Source organism: Tetrao urogallus (assembly GCF_951394365.1).
Source record: "Tetrao urogallus genome assembly, chromosome: 6".
In the NCBI taxonomy this organism is placed as follows: Eukaryota; Metazoa; Chordata; class Aves; order Galliformes; family Phasianidae; genus Tetrao; species Tetrao urogallus.
The window spans coordinates 27650347-27673542 of NC_136819.1; the positions used below are offsets into that span (position 1 = coordinate 27650347).

General features: G+C 42.5%; 1 protein-coding gene across 1 annotated transcript in view; it reads left to right on the forward strand.

Annotated features, from left to right (window-relative positions):
- Positions 1-968: 968 nt before the first annotated feature.
- LOC306948238 (deubiquitinase DESI2-like) overlaps positions 969-23196 on the forward strand; it is a gene marked incomplete at both ends in the record, with an annotated part of 52215 nt that continues 29987 nt past the window's right edge. Inside the window, one exon of the mRNA XM_079537779.1 lies at positions 969-1007. Coding sequence (XP_079393905.1) covers positions 969-1007 — 39 coding nt within the window. The remainder of the gene's footprint in view (positions 1008-23196) is intronic.

A 23196-nucleotide genomic window follows, 5' to 3' on the forward strand; every position in this document is an offset into this window, starting at 1 on the left:
ATCCAGCCAGCAGAGGAAGGGGTAGGTCTCCCCGGCTGTCAGTCAGCAAGGGCTGCCCGGCCCGGGACGAGCTGATCCCGAAATAAGGACTCGCCCTGGCGGACAGCAGAGCACTGGGAAGCACCCGGAACCGCACCGTGCCGGGAAGCGTCGCCCGCTCGGCATCCTCTTCTCTCTGGAGCCGCTGATCCCTCGCTACCTCCTTCAGAGAACTGCCCGTTAACTTCGGCGCCGAGGCCGGGTCTGCCCGCCCGGCTGCGGGCAGGATGGCGGCTATACCATCCCCACTCTGCCCTGGGGGCAGCCAGCCCCTTCCTCTTTTTCGTCCCACCGCCGAACCGCGCGCTGGAGCCACTGTGGCACCGTCGCTTCTCCACGTCCTGCCGGGGACGGAGAGCCCGCTCCGGAGCGCCTGAGCGCGGGCCGAGTCCCAGCACCGCGGACAGCTCCCAGCGGACCGGTGCGCCCGGCTCCGTGCCTCGCAGCCGCCGCTCGTTGCGTTCTACAGCCGCGTTGTAGCAGCGCGCTGCTCTGCCGAGGACGCCGAGGCCCCCCCCAGTCACGGTGCTGCCCACGGCGGTAGAAGAAGGCTTATCTCCGGGCTCGGAGGCTGTCTTCTGTAGATTGGGATTTACGAGCCTGACTGCTGCTTGGTTACACAAGTCTATGGACTCCAAGGTGTGCTACTGAGTTAGAAAGAAATCTGGGATCTGTCACGCTGTGGAAGGGTAAAAGCAACCCTATAGAGCCAGCAAAACAAGCCCAAACCTTCCTACCTCCCTACAACCAACTTTACCCCCCACCTACTGACCGTAAGCATTTCTCCTCCCTTCATTCTCCTTCCTTTGGAGGCTGTAGGATGAGGCATTTCCCTCTGTCTGTCTCGGGGTAAAAGGATACCCTAGGGGCAGCAACACACATCTGGCAGGGATTGAAAGGTTTAAATCCAGCCTCCACGGCAATCAACAATGGCCAATGAACCAGTGATTCTGAATGTGTATGATATGGTGAGTACCAAACAGTTTTGATTATGGGGAGCAGTGGGGCTGGGTGGGAGCTTATGCTTGGAGGCAGACATTGTATGAAAGGAGCCCAGCACAGTTCCTCAGGGAGGATGATATCCAACCACCTCCAGCAATCTCTTCATATAGGCATGTCATGTTCTGGCTGTCAGAGATGATGCTGACCATGGCATTTTTCTTTGAAACGTTTAGCATATTGTGCCAAACTACAAGTAAAACTGTACTGGATTTTCTGCAGAATTTTTCAGGAGCAGTAGTGGGTGAGGGGAGGACTTTTTAATTTCCAGTGTCCCAGTTAAGGAAGGACATATGATCACCTCTCTCTCTTTGCAGGAGCCACTTCTCATTTAATTTTGAGAGATCGTGCACTACCAGGCTGTGGAAAGAGGGTTGGGATGTCATCCAGGGATGAGAAACATCTGTGGAATTGTATTAGGGATGTTGTTTCCAGGTTAATAGTAATCTGAATCAATCCCTTATGCATGAGATCATAGTTAATCATAGTCTCTGAAGGTTAATTGCAGCAGAAGGAGTAAAAAAAAAAAAAAAAAAAAAAAAAAAAGTCAGAACTGGTGAAGTTTCAGCATAGGGAGGAGCACAGGGACATGCTCCTTGGAAATATTTTTTGGAAGTTCATAGTGTAGCAAGTTGATTCTCTTGCTCTCTTCTTGTATAGATTGTAATTGGAAACTACCTGTGCTGAAAAATCAGAAAATCTGAATCCTATCCTTGGCACAAAGACCTAAAGAGAAGATGGCTTGGCTCAACCTGTTTTTCTCTCTGACTTAGCACAGGCTTAGGATAAGCATATTCGGATGAGGAGCGTTTTGATAGTGATTTACTTCCTCCCTGCATTTGTTAGTGAGCTGAAAGACAATAAATACTTTTCCAGAGAGTAGCCACCAAAAAGCAAAGAGTAGGCTCTGGTAAATGCCAAGCATCTTTTTATTGCAAAAATTAAGTACTCTTTTGTTGGCTAGAAAAGCTGAGTTATTTCCTCATGGAAGGAGGGTGTGGTAAGGACTGTTTGGGTAGGATTGTGTCTGTGAAAGACAGTCTGAAAAGCACAACTAGAATAACTTGAAGCTGCCTCTACCAGAGCTACTATAGGCAAAATTGAGCAAGTTGGTGTAAAGTCTTTCCTTAAGACTTTGGTTTTGAATGCTTAATGGTCTATGATTCTATTCTACAGATGCTTGGCAGCTTAAACTGTGAACTTTCCCAAGCTGTTCTTCAAGCAAGGGCTGGTAACCCAAGCATCTGGTGGCAAGTTCTTGGTAATCAGAGGCCAATATTGCAAATGTCAAAGAGTTCCTAGCTAATAATTTGAAGAAGGTAAAGGGGTTGTGTTGCTCTTCTGTTTATGCGCTATCTTCCTTTTTTTTTTTTACTTTGTTCTGCTGCAGGCTGTGGTCTAAAGTTTCCCAGCCACTATTGAGCTGTTCCAAACCAGTGATATTTTTCTACTGAGCTGAAAAAATGTGAATGCTGGACAAACTTTGTTTTTGCGTTTGTTTTTTAATGCCACTGACACTTAAGATGAAGCCCTTAGGAAGCTGGGGAAGAAGAAACTTGCTATTTATGGTCACTGTGTTCTGAGATGGAAACCCAGGCACAGTGAACTGAATTGAGATCATCAGTTTAATTCACAATGACTTTTACTTCCTGGTAAGCCACAAAAACCTTCATGTGTCAGTACTAACTCCATAGGGTTAAGCACAAGTTAATACTCTGTACATAGGGACCATTCTATTTTCATGTTGCATCTGTTTGACTACCACTGAGTCACCTCCAGTTCAAATTCTGCATCATGATTATTGAGGCTACATGCTTTTATATTGCTGCTATGATTTTAACACCATGGAGTTTGGAATGTAGCCATGCAAAATCTGCACTTTGTTACATTGTGGTGGGGAATTGCGGGGGAACTGGGAAATGAGCACATTTGTTTGAATGGCTGTTGGAAAACTAGTCTTGAAGAAAAAAAGACAGCTGGGGTAACAATTAACTGGATGTAAAGCTCCGCTTTCCTGACAAGCATCATGACCCCTGTATGGCATCTGGAAGCACTTACACTGCAGGAAAGCTTACCCTTAAGGCAGAAGTTCAATTATGGGCTTTGTGCAGCCATGAAATACTCACTCTGTGTAGTCTCATGTATTCAAAGATTATAGCCATTTATCCTTTTACCCATTGGATAGTACTAGGCTTGAGAGAGAGGGGAAAAAAAAAAACAACAACAAAACCTTGTACTTAATAAGGTGCTTTGCAGAAATTACTGAAGCAGGTAAATCTATTTATTAGACTTGTTTTCTTCAGCATCAAAGAACTGAGCAAAAATCACTGGGCATTCCAAGTGTTCAGAATATCTATACCAAAAGCAATTTCTTAATCCCCCAGCGTCCAGGGTGATTATATCTTATGTGTTGCTAAAGAACTTCTACACACCTGTACATGCTTGCAAAAAGAGAGGAAGGGAGAACTTTGCAGGAGTATTTTGAAGAGTATACAGGATGCTGAAGTCTAATTTAAGTGTGCGTGTGAATGCAGAATAATACAGATCAGGGGTCTGATCATGGATAGATCTCTTTCCCAGTTAGAATCCATCTCTCACATGGACTTAACATAGGCCAGCAGCTGCTTGGAAACCTACCAGAAATAACTGGGTCTGTAAAATCTGTGGCAGTTTGCTCTGATCAGTCCCTTATCACTTTACCTTTGGAAGTATAAATCATCAATTTTCTCTTGATAACTTGCAGCTCCCTTCCCTCCAACTCCCCCTAATAAGCTATTTATTGTAGATCATCTTACTTGGTTCACAGGACTGATTTCCTTCAACAAGAATCTCACCCTTTTTTTTTCTGTCTTACTTTGAAATAGTTGACTAAATCATTGTAATATTAATAAATGTCACTTCTTTAAATCAGACACAAGAATGACTGCAGATATTGCCTGGGTTTAAATCTTAAAGCAAACTAGCTAAACATGTTCAACAAAAAATAATCCATTTGGCAGAGATTCAAGCTGGGGGCTCTTGTGATGTTTTCAGCTTACTGCACAGCACAGTCATGCTACCAAATTTAAAGAAAATGTATTTATATCACTGCTGTCCTTCTTTTATTGCAGGTATAGTTGTTCTGAATTTCCACTGTCTTTGCAGCTGATAACACACAAAGCTTTCTCTTTGATCTGCTGGCATTTTTGCTTATGCTTTATGCCAGTGAAAATGAGACCCTGAGCTGTTTTGCAGAGAAAAATGGGAGCCCTGGTCAATCGGCAGTGTTGATGTAGCAACTGTTTGGATGAGAGGGATGAGTCTTTTTCTCTTCCTTGTCCCACTTTTATCCCATTGACATTGCTTATCATTCTTAGGTAAATAGCATTCAGGTTATAGTAGGCACAATAGCTCTGAGATTTCTTCTTGTGACTTCTAACTTTAGAGAAGTACCAAAAAATGTAATGATTTATAATGGCCTTCCCAAAGTCTTCCAGTCCTTTATATCCTATACATCATTTGCTATCTGAAGGGCTGATGGCTGTTAGCAAAGAGCAGCCCTGCAGAAGAGTAAATGGGGTTTCTCTTGCTTCACTGATCAATGGGTGACAGTGTTGTCATTTTGATTTCTCTATCACACCAGTGAATGGACCTAAGTAGCCCTGACAGAAAGACCTCAGGATACCACTGGCCTTCTTGGCCAAAGTGCACATTTTCGGCTCACGGTCAGCCTGTTATCCATCAGGACACCTAGGTCCTTCTCTGCAGAGCTCCTTTCTGTCAGGTCAGTCCCTAACTGATGAATGCAATTATTCCTTCCCAGGTGTAGAACTTCCTCTTGTTAAGCCTCACAAGGTTTCCCTCTGCCCAACTCTCCAGCCTGTCTGGTGTGTCAGCCAAACTTCCCGGCTTTGTAGTATCAGCAAACTTGCTGAGAGTGCAGTCTATCCCTTCATCCAGGTCACTGTTGAAGATGTTACGTAAGTCTGGACCCAGTGTTCCCCCTTGAGAATATTGCTAGCTACAGGCCTCCAGCTAGACTGGCTGCTGATCACAACCCTCTGAGCTCTGCTAGTCAGATATCTCACTGTCCTCTCATTTGTTCCACACTTCCTAAGTTTATCTATGAGGATGTTGTGGGAGACAGTGTCAATAGCCTTGCTGAAGTTGAGGAATTCTCCTTAGCCAAGGGAAAATTACATTCCGTTCACTGTGACAGTAGAGTGGGCTCTTAATATTAGCTAAGTGGACTGATATCCTATCTGCAAAGTGAGGGCTGAGGAAACACTGTGGAGGTACCAAAATAGCTCCTCACTCTGTGCGAATACAGGTGAATGAGCTGTGATGCTAGCTAGATACTGACAGTGCAGTTACTTGGGTACAAGTCCTAGCCTGTACTTTTTGTACCCTCTGTCCTGTTGCCAGGGAGTGTGTGTGTCAAGGCAGAGGCTTTGCAAGTGGGTGCCTTCACTACAGAGAGAATGATGGGGGCAGAAGGTGGGGGGCTGATCTAGACTGTCCTTTCTCTGTTAGTGGTATTGCAATGTTTCAGCAGTAGGTAATAGATAGTACCTAAGTAGGTAGTAATAGTCTATCATTCTCCTTGGAAGAAGTGAAGTAGTTCTAGCTGTACCACTGGGGAACATGGACCATGCTCTGTATAGCCAGTCAGCTTCTGATCTCCCAGCAGAAGCTGATCGGAAATTGATCACAGCCTGTGAGCAGATCAGGTGAGGAGAAAAGCTTTGAAGAGGTTGCTTATTTCTGACTTTATAAATGCCTTTCAGCTTTCCTAGGGAGCAAGGCTTGGCAGTATGGTGCTGTATCAGGAAGAGGAAGCAGTTTGGCTCTCTTAATTCCAGGAGGGAGGTAGGGAGGGGATTCTCAGACGAGCAGCTTGTGGTGGGGAAGGCTGCATGTGGTGGTGTTGTACAGCAGACACTGAGATAGCGTGAGAGTTGGATTTTGTATAATTTATGTGCTCTGAAAAGAGAGGACAGGCCAGTGATCTGTGAGGAAAGGCTTAAAGCTAGAGGGTCTGTATGGCCACTCTGCAAATGCAGAATGCTTTAGTGCTTTAAGCTATTTTCTCTCATACAGAACAGTATGAGAGAATAGGAGATGGGAGCTCCTTTGCTGCTTGTTCTTTGCAGCTGAAAAGCATTTTTCTTTAACATGTACTGCTTGCATCTGATTTGGAGGTGGTGATCTGTGTATATGATTAAAAACCAACACAATCTTGCTATCCTAGCATTGCTTTTTGTTTTTCTGCACGAGTGTGTGAGACTCTGGCCACTACAGTTACCTGCTTTGGGATGAAAGGAATTAGAGGCTCCTTGTATTTCTAGCTTCAGTACGCAAGGAGTCTTTGAATCTATTTTAGAAGCAGCAGCATGATTGCAAGCAGAACACTTCATTCTGTGGTGCGAATGTTTTAAACACTGACTAGATCACAGAACATTTTATTATCTCTCTGTTTGGAGGAAAGACTAAGTCTCATTCCTCAGATAAATGTCAACACGTTTGTGATTACTGTAAGTAGAGGTCTGTGATGCTTTTTAGCTCACTTAGTCAGAAAGGAGAGAAATCCTCTTGTGGGTGGTGGTCCTGCTTCTTGCACTGTTCACTAGTTGTTTGTGAGCAGCTGTGTAGAGAAATACAGCCTCACCTGACTATTTCTAAGAAAGCAAATGGAAAATGGATTTTTTTTCATCACATAGCTTGATAGCTGTAGTGTTTCTTGATATGATGAGCTAAAGAGATGCTCTAAGTTAATACAGCAACTTGTGGTCTTGAAAGATGAAGTGATATAGAGTCAGTGGGATCTTTCCTTTCTCTTTCCTCTTTCATACATTGGCCAGTTAATTTATCAAACAGAACAGAATGCTAAATATTACCTCTGGGAGATTTTAATTAAATTCTGGCAACTCCAAATATATTAAAAAAGTTGTTCTGAAACAAAACCTCCACTTCTTAAAACACACTAAATGAAATGTTTTGACTCTTTTAAAAAATGTTTGCCAATCATCTCCGGCCAAAACCGTTTGCCAAATCTGAATCACTTCCATTCTCAGAAACACACTGTTCACTGAAGTTTGCCGTATTCTTAGAAAAGCTTGGTAGGGGTACGATATCCTTATTTATTCTGTGACCACTCTCCAAGCTCATAGAAATTCCCTCTTCCACGAATAAGCTCTGGCTTAGGAAGCTCTGTGTTGTCTTATCTTCTTCACAGGCTTCTTATGGACTAAGTTTAAAGGAAAATCTTTTAAATTTCTGAATGATGAAGGAAAAGTTATGGTCTTGGGATTTTATTGCTGACTTCATTTATACAGAGCCTTGATCTTCTGTCTTCAAATCACATCACATACAGCATGCTGTGTAACAAGACAGAATGGTGAGATAACAGTCGTCTGGTGTCTAGCAGTAGGTTTCCCCACAGTGCTGTAATATGCCCTACATAAATGCTAAACTGTTTTTGTTTCTTCAAGTAATTGAACTTGCCACTAGCAGCATTGGGAGGGGAGGACCAGGTGCACCTCAGATGCTTGTTTTCCTTTTCTTCCTGGGGCTTTCATTGGCCTTTTGTGCTAGCTCCTTTACGGGACTGGGTTTAGACTGTTGAACTGTGCTTGTGCTGCATAATAGGTCTTGGGTTCACAGTAAGTTAGGTGAATTATCCCCTGCAAAAATCTGTAATGGCAATAATCATACTGAGATACTTGTTGTTATGGGCCCAGCAAAATCTCTGGGAAGACTCTTGGTTAGAAACCAGAAACTGGATAGATCAACACTGTGGGTGAGGGAAGGCAGATAGTAGAGAGTTGCTCTAACTAGATGTGAGCAGAATCCTTAGCCCAAGGTGTGAGAGACTACTTCACCTCTCTTGGATGCAACATTTCCTGGTGCAAGTGTCTGGCTTCATAAGTGCATAAATTTGGTGTTATGGCAAATCTGCTGGCAGTACATTCAAATCTTCAAATAACTCAAAGCTCTAGCTGAGTAGCCTGGCAGTGTGTGCAGGTGGGAGAAAAATAAGGCTTTGTTCTGCTTTTCTACCAGACTGCATCAATTCAATTAGAGTGATGACAGGCTGACCGCAGGCAGCCAGGCACAGACTGGGATTTCTGCCTTGCTCTGCCTGAGCATGGGAAAAGAAGGAAGGCAGTCCGATGGTGCAGATCACCGATGTAGTCAGTGCTTGATTCAAGCATGTGAGGAAAATGATGGCGTGGAACTAGACATCCGTTCTCTCTTGCATCTTTGGAGAGAGGAAGTTAATTGGCAGATGAAAAGATGCAGCAGCTTACACACTGATCTGCAGCTGAGTTCAGCAGTTCAAGAAGGACTCAATGCAACATCTGATCTAAAGCAATTCAGAAGCTGCAGAGTAAGTGGCATGGCCTGAGTTAATAAGTCCAGTGATGAAGTGTGCCCATTTATGCATAATAAACAGGGTTTTGTTGTCTTAGCAACAGCCTGAAGATGCTATCTGAACAGCCTGTTTTGATGTTGTCAGGGTGACAGGCTGTCTGCCTGTCCACGTTGTTGCTGAGTTTCTCCAGCACTGCAGTCCTTAAGCTGACTCCAGCTACAGCATTCACCCCATCAGCAGCTCATTGAATCTGTTGCCCCATGAACTGACTTGAATTGGTTCAACGAGGATAATGTGAAAATTCCTACTTCTGTTAGTTCTATATGCACTAGGGAAAACTGCTGTACAACACTCTCTCCTTTACTTCAGCATTGGCAAATATAAGAAACCTTGATGAGAACAGTGAGCTTAGGAAAGGGTAACACAGTATGAAAAATGCATGAGTTCTTCTGGAGCAAAACCTCACAGGTCTTCTTGTAAGGCTGGCTCCCATGACAGTGCTGTTAATGCAGATCCTGCAGGTTCCAATCTGGCTTAGTATCTCTAAAGTCATTTCAGGTTCCTGAAGAGGAAGGATTTGGCTTGCTTATGGGCAGGATTTCAGGTGTAAGGTCAGTTCTAACTTGGAGATACAAAATTTTTTTTTGCTGCTGCGATTTGTTCTTTAGCCTCATCTATGGGCAATGTCATAATCTGCTAACCTGTCTCTCTGAGCATGATTCTGGGCCATTCTGAGAAAAATGATTGCTTGCTTTTGTGAAACTGTGAAAGCTGGTGACTAGTGAATTTTCTCTGCTGCTTTTTGTGTTTTCACCAAACATTAAGGCAGGCTCCTGTTAGAACACAATACTTCTGGCAGCAAGGTTTAGCCTCTGGCTGTTTACACTGTCAAGTTGTTAATGTCCCTCAGATATATATTTTTAATTTTTAAAGAAATCATAGTATTGTTAAAAGTTGATGGGTTGACGGTACTGGAGACTGTCATTCTTAACCGAAAAGACCTGCTCTGTCTGTTGCAAAGCAGACCTTTCTGCCTCGTGTGCTTCTTCTGTTTTGAGGTTTGAGGCACTCTGGTGCCAGGGCTCAGCTGGCCATCTAGCTTCCCGTTGGGACAGCCCCTGGGGATCAATTATACATGCAGAGGGGGCTTCTGCTGCAAAGAGCTGAGCACCAGTGACAGAAACAGAGCCACTAAGTTGGAACAGCTGTCAGACCTGTTTCGAAGGGTGGTGGTGGTGGGCAGCTAGATATATACTTGTGCATTAGTGAGATGGACTGAATCTATATGTGTGTTCTAAGACTCCAAGCCACTTTATTGACTCGGGTTGTGCTTATTTGATTCTTTATTTTGATTTCTCTTGCTTCTGTTATGCCAAGATGATGTAGCTGAAACTGGGGAGGGGAGGCGGAAATCAATCAGTATGTTACATCTATATTTCTGCTGGGAACTAAGAAAAGCAAAATTCACAAGTCTGTTGACTGCTTTCACAAGCTGACTCAAATTCTTTAGTGGGATGGAGGGAGGAAATTTGATGTCATTCTGTGTAAGCAATGGATGTTCTTGAGAGTGAATGGTCTAGAGGAGTTAAAACGTCCCATTGCTTCAGAGCTTTATCTAATAATCAGTGAGATTTCTCAGGGCAAAATATGAGGTTACGTCCTAAGAATGGAAAATTTGTCTTAATCAGTAAATAATTTTTTCGGCATTGAATATTAAGGTGTATGAGAAAGCAGTGATAAGGGGAAGAGAAATGCTTTTGTCTGCAATTGATTTTTGTTAGGCAGGGATGCTTATTTACATAAGGGATTGCCGGATGCTAGAAAACGCTGAAAGCATTTCAGCCTGTTTAGTAAGTGCCTTCATCATGTGGGTCAACACATAGGTCATCTGCCAAGTGGATGCTGATGGGTTCACATATCTGGGAGATGGAGGAACTGGCACCACGAAAGCTCTGTTGGTGACATGCTTTGTTGAAACTTCAGCCCTGGATCTGTTACTGTGCTTCACCTCTAGTCTTACTTAAATCAACAGCGAACTCCTCAATATCTTTTACTAGTGATTTATACTGTATGTTAATGTAAGAAAAGGTTTCTAGGGTACTGATTGCTGCCTGGGAGTTAGAGTGCCTGAGGACCTCAACGGTGAGTTATAGGTGGCCTTTTCTATAGGTTAGCTTTCCCTAGGTGCATGATGCAGGAAACCTTGAGTATTTCTAGACATCTGTTCTTGGCCTACCTGTGTGTCCTACTCTTTTTGAGACTACTTGAAGCAGATGACCTTATATTTGCTATATATTCGTCTTCTCCCAGCTCTGGATTTGCCTGATGAATGTTGGATATAGCAGAAAGAGAAGATCAAGAGGTTAAGCATGGGGGACTAGTGTGAGATGTCATTCTCTCTATCATTAATGTATACTCTTGGTGGTTTGTAGGACCTCAGCACAATTCTAGTTGAATGAAATCTGGGCTGTAGGTGAGATGCTTTCTTAGCAAAGCATTTACATGAAAAATGAAGGGCTCTGTTTACCTGCCTAAGCACAGGCATCGGGGGCCAGCTCAGGATATCAACCTGATGTCCGGTTTCCCCTCTATGAAGGTCCAGGTCTCTTCTCTCATGGATCCTGTTCCACAACTATCAACCTTGTAGACATGTTTGGAGTATTCTGAAGCATGATATGTTGAGAGGTTCTGACACAACTGTTAGATGTGTGCTGGGGGAGGATCAGTGGTATTTCTGCATTTGACTACTACCATCTAGCATGCTGATTCATCTAGAGTGACAGAGACCTGGTTAAAGTCCCTGAGGGAGTCAAACTGTCCCTTCATGCAGGTCTGCCACAGAAGCAGACAGCAGGATGCTCAGGATCTGGTCAGTCTGGGCCTGTTGTGTCAAAACACATAATATTTGTTTGAAATATTCCTTTAGTGAAGAGTGGATGATTCCAGTGGGAGCTAGCTGCTCCAGGAGGGCGTCTAGGCTGGAACCATGCTGTGGCATTATTCATACTTGTTCTCTGGTCTAGTGAATGTGTATTTTATATAAGAAAGGATCTTTCCTTTGCTTCATGTGAAAGGGAACTACTTTACCATGAAGTGCTGAGAAGTCTTGGCTGCAGACACACCATGAGAGTATGGCCAAGTTGCTTCCTTCTGAATCTCTTCTACCAGGCTAAGGAGATTTGGAATTTGGTCTGTGTCCTCCTGAACTAGTGCTTGTACTCATTGTTACTGGGTACAAACAGAAAGCACTTGCTATTCCTTGTAAATAGAGGCCAACTGTACTCCTATTGCTTTGTTTCCTCTTAAGACATTTTCAGATAGAAGTCAGTCTTTGTTTGCCCTGATTCCTTAGTTGACTATGCAACCTGAAAGATAATGTAGCCTCTCTTCTGAGTCTATCCTATCATTAAGGATAGGCAGGCTAATGCATCGTCTTAAACTACCCTGTGATGATGGCATTATTGAAAGGTGGGAAGGCAGTGTTGGATGTTTTAGAATCTGCAGAGGCCGGAGCAAAAAGTGCATGTTCTGAGCTGAAATCCTCCCACTGGCTTTGGCTGATCTGTCCACAGTTCTAGTGCTCATTGTTCTTGATTGCAGTGTCATTTGCTGTGCCTTTGTTCACTCTAATTTTTATGGCTGCTTGTTATCCAAGGCAGCTGGCTATCTTCTCTTTGGAGATGTTGGAATGTTGCATGGACCAACTCCACTTCCTGCTGCTGAAGCACTGTGCTTCATGGGCTTGCTGCTGTGTGGATACTGAGGTCAAATGTTTGAGGAATGGTTTGTACCAAACTAAAACAGAACAGAATAATTCTGGTGTGAGCCAAATAGAAACAGATCAAAGAGAGGCAAACTGAATCATTCCATTTCAAGCTCAAATCTTGGGACTAAAAGAAAAGTACTACAACATGTTATTTTTTTTCCTTAAGCTTCGTAAGCGAAAGGTGGCTTCTCCAGAGCAAAAGCTTTCTGCAGGATAAACAAATGCAAACCATATGAATCCATGCAAATTTTGCTTATTTTTCTGTCTGTGGACAGTTCTGGCTCTTCCCTTGGGTAGTGTGCTGCTGGCAGGAGACAGAGGCCATGGTAGCCAGAGGCCTTGACAGAGCCAGGCAAACAGGAAGGATGCTCCTTGGTGGGAAAGGGAGGACAAAAAGTCATCTGTCCCACACCTTGTTAACTGGATTAGTCCTTCCAGCCTTGCAGCACTTCTAAGTGATTTTTTTTTCTGTCCCTTGTGTCCAGGCACAGCTAATGAGATGGGCCGTTTCTTCTGGGTGTTGAATCAGAAGGCAAGAGAAAAGGAGGATGTGAGGGAGATCCTTGTACTTCAGTCCCTCACAGTATTTCTTCTTCAGTCTAATGGTAACCAATCAGAATTTGAACTTTTCAGCATCCTTTAAAATTCACCCTCTTTCTGGGAGGACAGTAAGGAGCAAGATACAAGTGGCAATAAAACTGACCTCTTCAAAATCCTTTGCCACAGTGAAGTTATTCTAGGAAGCTAATGTATCCATCTGCGGCCTTAAGTGCTGTTTGCTACATGGCACGTTATTGAAATGCTCCAAGGATTCCCTTTGTAATGTGTAATTACTTTGAGATATGCAGCTCAGTTCCTGTTGCAGCTGTTGTTTTGGATAATTTTGATACAGTTAAAGCTCTTGCTGGATCAAACAAATATGCAAATGGAAATTTTTAAAGTTTATGTGAAGAACAAATTAATATTCTCTAACATATCAGGTACTTAAAAATCCTGTACTTGGTGCATCTGAACTTGGATTTTACTTCTCACACTCACAGGACTTTGAAGCATGTTTCCAGCTGTCTGTTACTTCTCCAGAGGTCTCAGAGGTGTCTCATTAAAGCTGATGTTAAAGCCTATTAAATACATGAAGATAGCTTCTAAGGATGCATCTCATTTAGCAGAGTTGTCACTAGGAATTGGCTGAGATCGTTCTGCTCTGATCCCCCAGTGACTGGCGTAGTGAAATTACCTTGAGAAGAGCAGAATAATACCTTCTGTGTGCTGGGAGACGAAAAGCAAAGTGTCTGGAAAAGGCTGCTGACTTGCTAGGGGCGTGCCAACCTTGTCACCTTCTCTCCCTACCAGCTCCCCACCCTCCTCCTTGAAAGTGCAGCCTCAGCTTGCAGAGCTTGCAGATGGGAGGCATCTGTCCTTGAGCTCTGTGTCTCCAGACAGTTAATTATTAATCATCGCAATATCCCTTATGTCAAGCATCTGAACTGCTCATGAGGCATGGAGAACTGTTTTATCAGTCAAGTCAGTAAGGTTTCAGTGCCCTACTGCTCATTATTTGTGATATTGTTGTTCTCTCAAAGAGCTTAAGTACTTGAGGACAGACAAAAACACCCAGAAGTAATGGTAATCTCATCTGAGCCCCACATTTGATGACCTAGTATTCCTAGAAACATTCTTTATGCCCAGAAACAGGGGCAATATGTGTAGGAACAGGGAAAACAGAACAGAAAGTTAAGCTTGCATCATGGATCCTGCAGTACTGGTGCTATACCACTGGGTGTGTTTGGAATGTATTGCTACTGCAGTGTAGATATTGTTGTCCTTTATGAGTAAAAATCTCCCTTGAAAGGCACCTAAATAACATTTAGATCCTGTGGATTCAACTAGATACCTGTCTGTGAGATGCTGTTTACTACTGCTCGAGGAACAGTGGGACATGTGAGCTTGTGTGAGGCACCTGCAGTTTGTGTTCAGGTAGTAGGCTAGGTAGGGGGGACTTGACAGAGACAGACCAAAGAGCAGGCATGAAAGAAGTCACTCAGCTTGTGTCAACATGTAGGTTGTTTTTGAATGTTGGGAGTATTCAGATATGAGAACTTGACTTCCAAATCCTTCTAGCTGGAACTATCCTAGTAGGAAGGGAACAGTGCCAGCACTTTATTTCAGTTTTACTTGTGCTTACATACATTGACACGGATCTGGAAAGAAATCAAAATCCCAACTCCATTTATCCATTGGACGGTTTTTATAAGGAGTAAATTTGTTTCCTTCCTCCTGTCTGCAGAAAAAGCGTTTTGAATAATGTCATAGTGTGAGGGTCACCCAAACAAAAAGAAAGATACAGAGCAGTGTGGCACAGGATGCCTTTACTAAATACCTTGGAGTCTGCAGCTGTTGCTAGACACAGTGGTAGTTCTCACTAAACATCAGGCATCTGAGCTCTTTTCAAAAGGGTTCTGGGTAATCTGAAAGCTCTCAGTAGCAAGAGCATTTTTCTAATAAGTTGCTTGAGCTGACAAACGAAAGCAATGTTATGCTTTCCTGCCTCCATTTAAAACCTTACCGTGTGAATTCTTAGGTATGCAAGTGAATGAACCATTAAAACAGGATCATGCGTGTGACTTAGCGTGCTCTTTTCTTCCACTGTGGTACAATTAATGCTAAGCTTTGCTAGGGCTTCCAATTCTCTTCCATCCTTCTGTCTTTCCCAGGATGCCTTTATGCAGAGTGAAATAAGCGATGGTGAATCTCGCAGGATGCTTTTTTTCTCAGTGAATCAATGATGGATTGTCACTGATTAGCATAGCTAGGCTTGACTTTACTCATGTTTCATTCTATCCTAAGATATCATGATAGCAGACAAACGAATTTGTGTGTAATAATAGAAGGGGAGAGATGTTTTTTTTCTTTCTTCAGTTCAAACATAACATCATGTTCAGTGACACCACTGTGTTTTTGTGAAAAGTACAAGTGCTTTGAACATGTGGGAATCAAAACCTCTAAATAGATTGTGTAATGCTGCCAATGAAGCATGTCCTTGGACCCTAGCCGAGAACAGACAAACCTTCATTTTGACTAAAGCACTGGATTTTTGAGAAAGACCAAAACTATAGTCCTAGTTTCACCACACTCAACACCCTCTCCCCCCATCATACTCACAGCAAGGTGCTTAAATCTCTTTGCTTTGGTTTGCCTCACCTGTGGGAAGGGAAAGAGTGCTCCCGTTGGGGTGGGTAGAGATGACTGTGGGATGCCAAAGGAGTTAAATGCAAACAGCTGCTTGGAATCTGAGATGTAACTGCTTGGCCTGGGTTGAAGGAAGGGCAACCAGCAGCAGGGTTTCTGGGAGGTGAACTGGGGGCCTGCTGATGGGATCTGCCTCACCCATGCCCATGGTGAGTGGGCTTCCAGCCCAGCTCTTGCCACCTCACTGGCTGCCTCTGACTTTTATGTGCATGGGATGATCTCGCCTGTTCTTGCCTGCTACCTGGGGATGTTTTTTAATCGATCAGCCCATGCACCTGCTCCTGGCCTTTGCTTTTACTGGCCTTTGATTGCATAGGGCAGATGAAGTGTTTAGAGGCAGCTGCTGTTTCTGTCATTAGCGCCCAGGCTTCCTAGGAGAATGCTGCTGGCTTTGTGACAGGCTGAAATCTGAATCAGAGGGAGTGTTTTGCTTTAGCATGTACAGAAGGAATGGGAGAGCAAAGTAAGGAGGAGGGGAAGATGTCATTCAATTTGTTATTCATTTAATTATGCTAGGAAAGCACAGGCAATCTGAAATGATGGTGTGCAAACTGCAGATGTGCATGTTGCAACACACTAGTATTGTTGCAGATGTGCAGTGAGTGAGTAAGAAAATAATGTAGAGCAGAGGGCCATGTACACTGTCTTGCTAGGATACGTTAGTTCCCTGTGAGCAGTTCTGTGCTCTGGTTGCTGCTGATACTTTCCAGTTTAAAGCAGTTTTCAGTATCTGCGTTGTGCTGCTGTTGCAGGTGCTGTAGTAGGAGGGTGCCCAGGAGATCTGTGTAGTCTTTTCAACCCTGGCATATGGTCCTTTCTGTCTTCTCTACTGTACTTCCCAGTGCTTCCCTGGAGAAGGAAAAAGCTGTTATCCTCATCCCACAACTGAGGAGCTAGCATGCAGAGAGAATGGCTTGTCTAATGCTTTGGTGTCTCATCGTTGTGCTGTCTCTTGGGATTTGATTCAGCGTTATGTTTGTGAGACTGTTCTTCCTTTTGTCCAGCTGTGGCTGCTGAAAGTACTCTGATTTCTTTTTAAGGATTATGACAAATGTCTCCGTGCTAAGCATTTTATTGAAGCTTCCTAGTTTACCTGTGCTTTCCTTTGATGGATTTCAGATAGTTTCCAGTAGTGGAGAGGATAGTGGGTCAGAAGCACTCTTCCACAGCTCATTTTTCTTAAAATGATACCGCAGGCTCTGTATTGCTATCGTGATTCCAATTTGAAAGAAAACTCCTAGGACTTCATGTTGTACTGTTGACACCAACAGGATCAAAGATGGCTCTTTCCACACCAATTAACTTATAGAACAGCTCTGGTAATACAATTCAAGAGGCTTTTCTGAGAAGATGTCACTTAATATACAGGGGTAGATGAGCCAGAGCTAGAAGAATTAATGCCCCACTTATTTCCCATGACCCTGTATAAGCCTTGGACTGAAATAGAAAGAGATGAGGAGAAACAGTCAGTCCTAGTTTTGCCCAATGGCTAGGCAACAGGATTTGCATGCATGTTAATCTACCCAAACTCATCTTCTGCTTTAGAAACAAAAAAAATTGCTTTGGGTCAGCCTGAAGTCATTATGCTGGCCAGTTTATACAGATTATCTTTTAATTTGATGGCTACTAGATTTGAAAGTGGTTTTGTGTTTCATCTGAGACTTGTCAAAATAGAAAGCAACCTAGGATTTGGGGGATTGGGATACAGTGGCATTACACACTGGGGTTACTGGAGATGGTGTGTTTAAATACTGCATGCACATCTATGTTCTGTGGATGGTTTGACAGACTGTAGGCTTTAGGAAAGAACTAGTCTAGCAAAGAAGGGGAGAGAGCATCTGTCAGTAAATAGGTGGATAAAGATGCTCTGTGCTGCTTTTAAGAAGCAACAATCATCTTTATAACTTTGACAGGTGGCACAGGGGCAGGGAGGGGAGGAAGAGATTCAGTGAATCGTGTGGGTGGTGGAGAAATTAATCCTAATGAAATGGAAGAGCAAATCCACAGTGAGCAGAAAGCTTTGGATTTCTGCCTTGCTGGATATGGATAAATGCAAGAGAATCCCTTTTGCATGCAAGAGCTAATTGGGCAATTACCATGTAATCTCAAAACCATTGCTTAAACTGTATCCCAACTATCAGAGAGCGAGAGACTCTCTTCCAGCAGTTCTCTGAATCTTCAGATAGGAGTTTGAAATAGGTCTCCACTGTGTCTTTCTCTCTCTTCTGGGAAAGAAAATTTTGTTCCTTTTTAAAATTACTGTTATAATATGAGAACTCACTTTCAAGAGGTTTGCTTTTCTTTCTTTTTTTTTTTTTTTTAATGTTTTCATTATTCTTTACGCAGAAGAGAACACACGAACACATGAATGGCCAAACTGGCTCAGGGCAAGGGTTCATCTAGTCCAAGACTGTTGTTCTTCCCATTGCTGGAGACAGAGCAGAACAAGCATATAACATTTCTGGCTAACTCAGAGTTTTATGACCCATGGCTCTTTCTTCCTTTTGGTTCTCTTGAGCAGATGCATAAACCCTCCTTTACTAGGAAGTTGGCAGGTCTGCTCCCTATTGTGAAAAGCCCCCCTACCAACTACCCTGCACTGAAATGTCTGCCACTGGCTTCTTTTGATGGATCTTGTAGCTGACAGTGACTCGTCAGTTTCTATCTCTGTTTTTCATGCCACCTGCAGAATCCTATTCTATTCCTTTGTCTCTTGACTAGCTATATGAAGAATGTCATAACATTTTTTTTAGAAATGGCAGTTAGCCATGTCAGTAAGATCACTGCTTTCTTGATATTCACTGACTTTTCCAAAGAATATTGCAAAGTGGATTTCATGGAACTCCCCTTACAGAAATTATGTCGACCCTTACTCAAACAATCATTTGTATTGATCTGTTAATTATATCCTTTATTATAGCTTCTGTTAGTTCATCTGGACTAGATGTCCAGTTCACAGATGTGTTGTTCACTGGTTTTCAACCTGTTCTCAGTTTAAAGATTGGTACTACAGTTCCAAAGACGCTTTACACAAGAGAGGGTGCCCACGATAATTGCTAGTGTCCTTGTTTTACTCTTCTGTCTTCATAGTTCCTCTGAAACCTTTGCACGTGCATTGTTCTGTCCCTGGAATTCTTCAGGGCTGATTTTTGTCTGTTCATATTGTATACTCATCTGTGTCAACCTTAAACAAAGCCTCTTCTGGTTTCCTCACTCTTCCTACTCTTTTTGCAAAAAATAAAAGTGGGAGGTTCAGGCAGGGGGATATCACCAGTTTTATTTTAGTGGAAACAAGAAAGCTCTGATGCAAAGATTTTATTTAGTTTCTTTGCAATAGGTATGTCAGTTTTAAGCTCTCTGTTTTACAGCTTTGCTATTGCTTGGCCCTACAGGCTTTTCTGATGTGTCGAAGGAAGGATTGATAGAATAGCTAAATGTTACTGGAGAGGCTATCCTTACCTTCTTCAGGTCTGTCTAAAAGCTGTAAGTGACGATGTCTTTATTTGCTGTTAAAAAAAACCCCATACTGAGGCAATTTGAGTGAGGCAATTTGGATCAGTAAAAGAGCTCTGCATATTTAGAAGTTTTCTAACCCCCTAATGTATGGGTTCATGTTATCTAAATATTTTGCGCGACTGGATTTGAACTGAAACTTCAGTGTTATGATGGTGAATGATTCTATGCTCCAAAGAACTTGTCTGAAGTCTCCTCTGAGCAGTGGTATTAAAGATCAATACTGAATTAAAACTTTAAAACTCAGTGCTGATTCCTGTTTACTTCAGACATCTTCCCAATGCTTGCTTATGATGTGAAGCATGTTGTTTTCCATCTCACCTTTCTGTTGAATGTAGTTGGTATTCTTTTTCTCTGAGGGAGAATTTCTTCTTTAGAATTGGCACCAACACAGTGATTCAGCATTGAACTGGTCTTGCTCTTGTCCTTTATCTTTGACCATCTCATCTGACAAATGCGGAGTCTGCGCCTTGCTAACACTGAGTTGGAAAGGAAAGCCAAGAAGATACCTGCAAACACAACTGCTCAAACCCCACTGGCATTAGTGTTGGAGTGAGATAACAACCATGGCTACAAGACATTAGAAATACAGATGACTGCACTTTTTTTTTTTTTTTTTTTTTTTTTGCTAAGAGACGAAGATGCATTGGTGGCCTGTATTTATACATCTAGCACTGTTTTCATGCTTGGTTACTTGGAAGTTACTGCTGTTGAAGGATAGAAAACCAAGCTGTGTACTTATTCTTATGGCTCACAGTGTACAAATATACCTTTGAGGATATAGCAAGCTGGGAGAAAGTTGAGAAAAGTGCTTTGTGTGTATTTTCGTTGCTGAAAGATGCTGGCCTCTGAGCAGGCTAACCATTGACACAGCACAAGCATTTCTAGAGATTCAGCAGCACTCCTGTGCAAGTGACTGCACTGTGGAGGAGGTATGGTTAGGAGAAAATTGTTTCCTTAAGGAGAATTGCCACGGACAATTATATAGTGCTGCACCTTTGGTGCAATACTGAATGTGATTCTAGATTTTATTACTAAAATGTATGTGAGAGGAGGTTGACTGTCAGTCTAGCTGTGGCTGACTTTGAACTCTGGGCATGTTTTCTTACTGTTAGCTGCTGTTCTCTAATCCTTCACTTTTCTGGTGCAATTCTATGTGTGTTTGTACATGTGAACAAATACATACCATTTCTTGTGCAAGTTTTAACTATATTCTTCACTTGGATGAGTCAACACTCTCCTGTTGACTGCTGGTATCTGCCTTCACCTGCTGTTAATAAATTATTTGACAGTAACTATGAGACCCAGCTATGAACTGGATTTTCACTGTATTTCATGAAGACACTGTAGAAAGTGGAACAAGAGAGTTCTTGCTCCAAAGAGATCACAAGCTACTTTTTAACTAGATTTGATAGGATGCATGCAAACGGGGATTGGTTTATTAGCTTGAGTAGGCTTAACTGTTTGAAAGAAGAAAACTTCCACAGATTCAAACATTCCTTTGGTTGTAGTGTCCAGTCAGTTACACCTTTGTTCCCTCTCTGAAGTTTTATATGGATTACTTTTTTAAAATTGTTTGGATCTTTTTCACTGGCAGAGAAGCTGAGGAATATTCTGAAGTGTGAAGGGAAAAAACAGTAAAAGGAATTATATAAATGATACCAAGCTTACATTTCATAGCGCAAAAAAAGGTTTACCATAAGATGAAATACAGTATCTGGGCTGCTGATCTTATTTGTTTGACAAATGTGTTTTTCCTCTTATATGCATTTATCTAACTCGGGAGAAGGCAGATAAATGGAGTGGGAACTGAATGGTCTCAAATCTATCCACTCGTCACTTCAGTGACTTTCATTCCTTCAGTGTCCAGATATTTCCTTCTCATATAGGATTAAAAATCTTCATTTTTCTTTTGGTCTCCAAGATAACTAACTTACAGATTTAGTGAAAGAAATGAGATCCACATCTGCTGCACAATCTCCTTCATCTTTTGTGAGAGTTATGTCCGTATCTCAGTGGGGTCCAGTTGCGTAGAGTTCTGCTTGTGTTCTCCTGCCTTACTGTCTGAACATTGCATAGAGCCAGTGGATTGCTTTAGAAAGAGTGGTAATTTCTCAGGTCTCTGCCTGTCAGGGCAGCATTTTTGAGCATTCACAGAACTTGTCTATTGAGTTCAGTGACCTATTGTTACACGGGTTTTTATTTTTAGTACTAATCAAAATGGGAGTGTTCTGCTTCACTCCTAGAAATGAGTTAGTTTGCTTTTGAGAGCTATGGATCCTTGTCAGCTGAGACAGAGTAAGGCCTTGGTTTTTCTGTCATAGGTATCTGAGCATCTAGATGGTTCTCGAAAGAAGTAAATTATAGGGAGAGTTTAATCTGAGAGCAGATGTCTTTGATACTAGAAGATGTTGTGAGCTAGATGAGGCATTTACAGTGTTTACCCTGTTCTCCTGTATTGGCCTGGCCACAGTTCAGATTAGCTTCTACTCTGCGTGCAGGAAAATTTTTTGGCAGACCTCTGAGGAATCTGACAGATGGTACCATTTGCCTGCTGTGGTACAGATATTCAATCATTTCCCTTTTAACTAAAATAAATAGAAGCCAAAATACAATTGTAGTATCTAATGGACTTTGATAGAGAAATAAAACTGGGAGAGTGAGGTGGGATATTACTGGTGAAATTTATTACATAAGGTAAACTATTCTCCTTGATCTTCCTCATCTGTTTCCTTATCCTGCCTTTCCCCTTCAATCCTTGATCTCACTATTTGTGTTTCAGATGTACAGGTATTATGAAATGCATGTCCATGGAAAAACCAGCCTGCTGAATTGCATGGTCGTTTCAGATTTTCTTCTAGGCATGTGCACAGTGGACTAGCATAGAAGTTATGTTTTAGCATTAGTCTAAAATTTTTACTATACCCAGTAGATGGAATTACTTAAAGCAGCCTGAGTGATATTTCAACACTGGTCTCACAAATGCTGTGGTTTTTGGAGGGAGGAGAGAAGACAGGTTTAGTGTTTTCCATAGAAGTTGCACATGTGGCATGGTTGTGCCTGTCCCTGTGGTGGGGGTGTGACTCTTGTGGGAAACAATCACAGAGTCTGTCCCACTGGAGAGCCATGCAGATGGCCATGTTTCAACCTGAAATTACATGATTTTCACCCAAAACAGTGTCTTCATAGTAATAAATGCTGAATATTTGTTGCTAAGCTCTGGAACTATCTGCCATTCCCATCTTTTGATAATGGATCACCATTAAATGGCATTAGAGCCACACATTCATTGCAGCTTATTAAATAAAGACAGTGGGAATCCTTGAAGAAAAATAAATCCCCTGTAGCCCTCAAGCAAACCAGAGTACAGCATATTGCATGAGAGTCATTAAGAAACTCCCACAGCTTTTTAATTTTTTCCCAACCATCATGTCATGCTGCATGTATTAATCACTCTCTTGCATCTTCATATGGGGGATAAAGTATCCTCAAAGCTGTTTGTCAGCATCCAAAGTTGAGTGTCACCATTTAGAAATGATTACTCAGACTTCCTACAGTATTAGTGGCTAGTGTTGTTTTCAGTCATTCTAAATAGTGCTAAAATTACCCAGTGTGGAAGCCATTTGGTCATGAGTTATAGAGGAGTCACTATCTGCATTTCTGTGCTTGCTGTTTTGCTATCAGTTTTGTGCTTTGTAGTAGACAGGTACTCCAAAAACCAGTGTGACATTAGACTAGGTTACACGGCAACCCATTTTTTTAGACAGTGACCTTCGTAAGGAAATGTTCTTTGCTCTGCTCTTGTATAGTCCTCTTCAAAGCGGCGGGAATTGGCCTTTTGGGGAAGGTGTATTTGAATTCCCACGGCACAGCGATGTTTCATCACTGCTATGGCTGAGTTCCTTGGCTTCCGCTTTGTCCCTTAAATTTTAATATAGAAGCATCACTGCAATGCACTTCTTCAGTAATTGTGATGCAGACAGAGACTTCATGATTATGGCACAAATGTACCCATATCCTTTCTCTCGTAGGAAAAGACAATGCAGAGAGATGAGGCACAGTTTAGAACTGGCACTGTATTTGAAGAGTTTTATCCAAGACAGGACAAAGCAGCATAGGAAAAAAGGACAAGGCTTGCTGAGGAAGGCTGTGTTTCCCTGTATTTTCCTAAGCTAAGCTGGTTAGAAACACTGCCAGCTAGGCATGGCCCCTGGAACCTCTCCAGGAAAAATCTCAGCTTGCACAGTTAAAGGGTTTCCCCCATCCATGCTGCAGAACA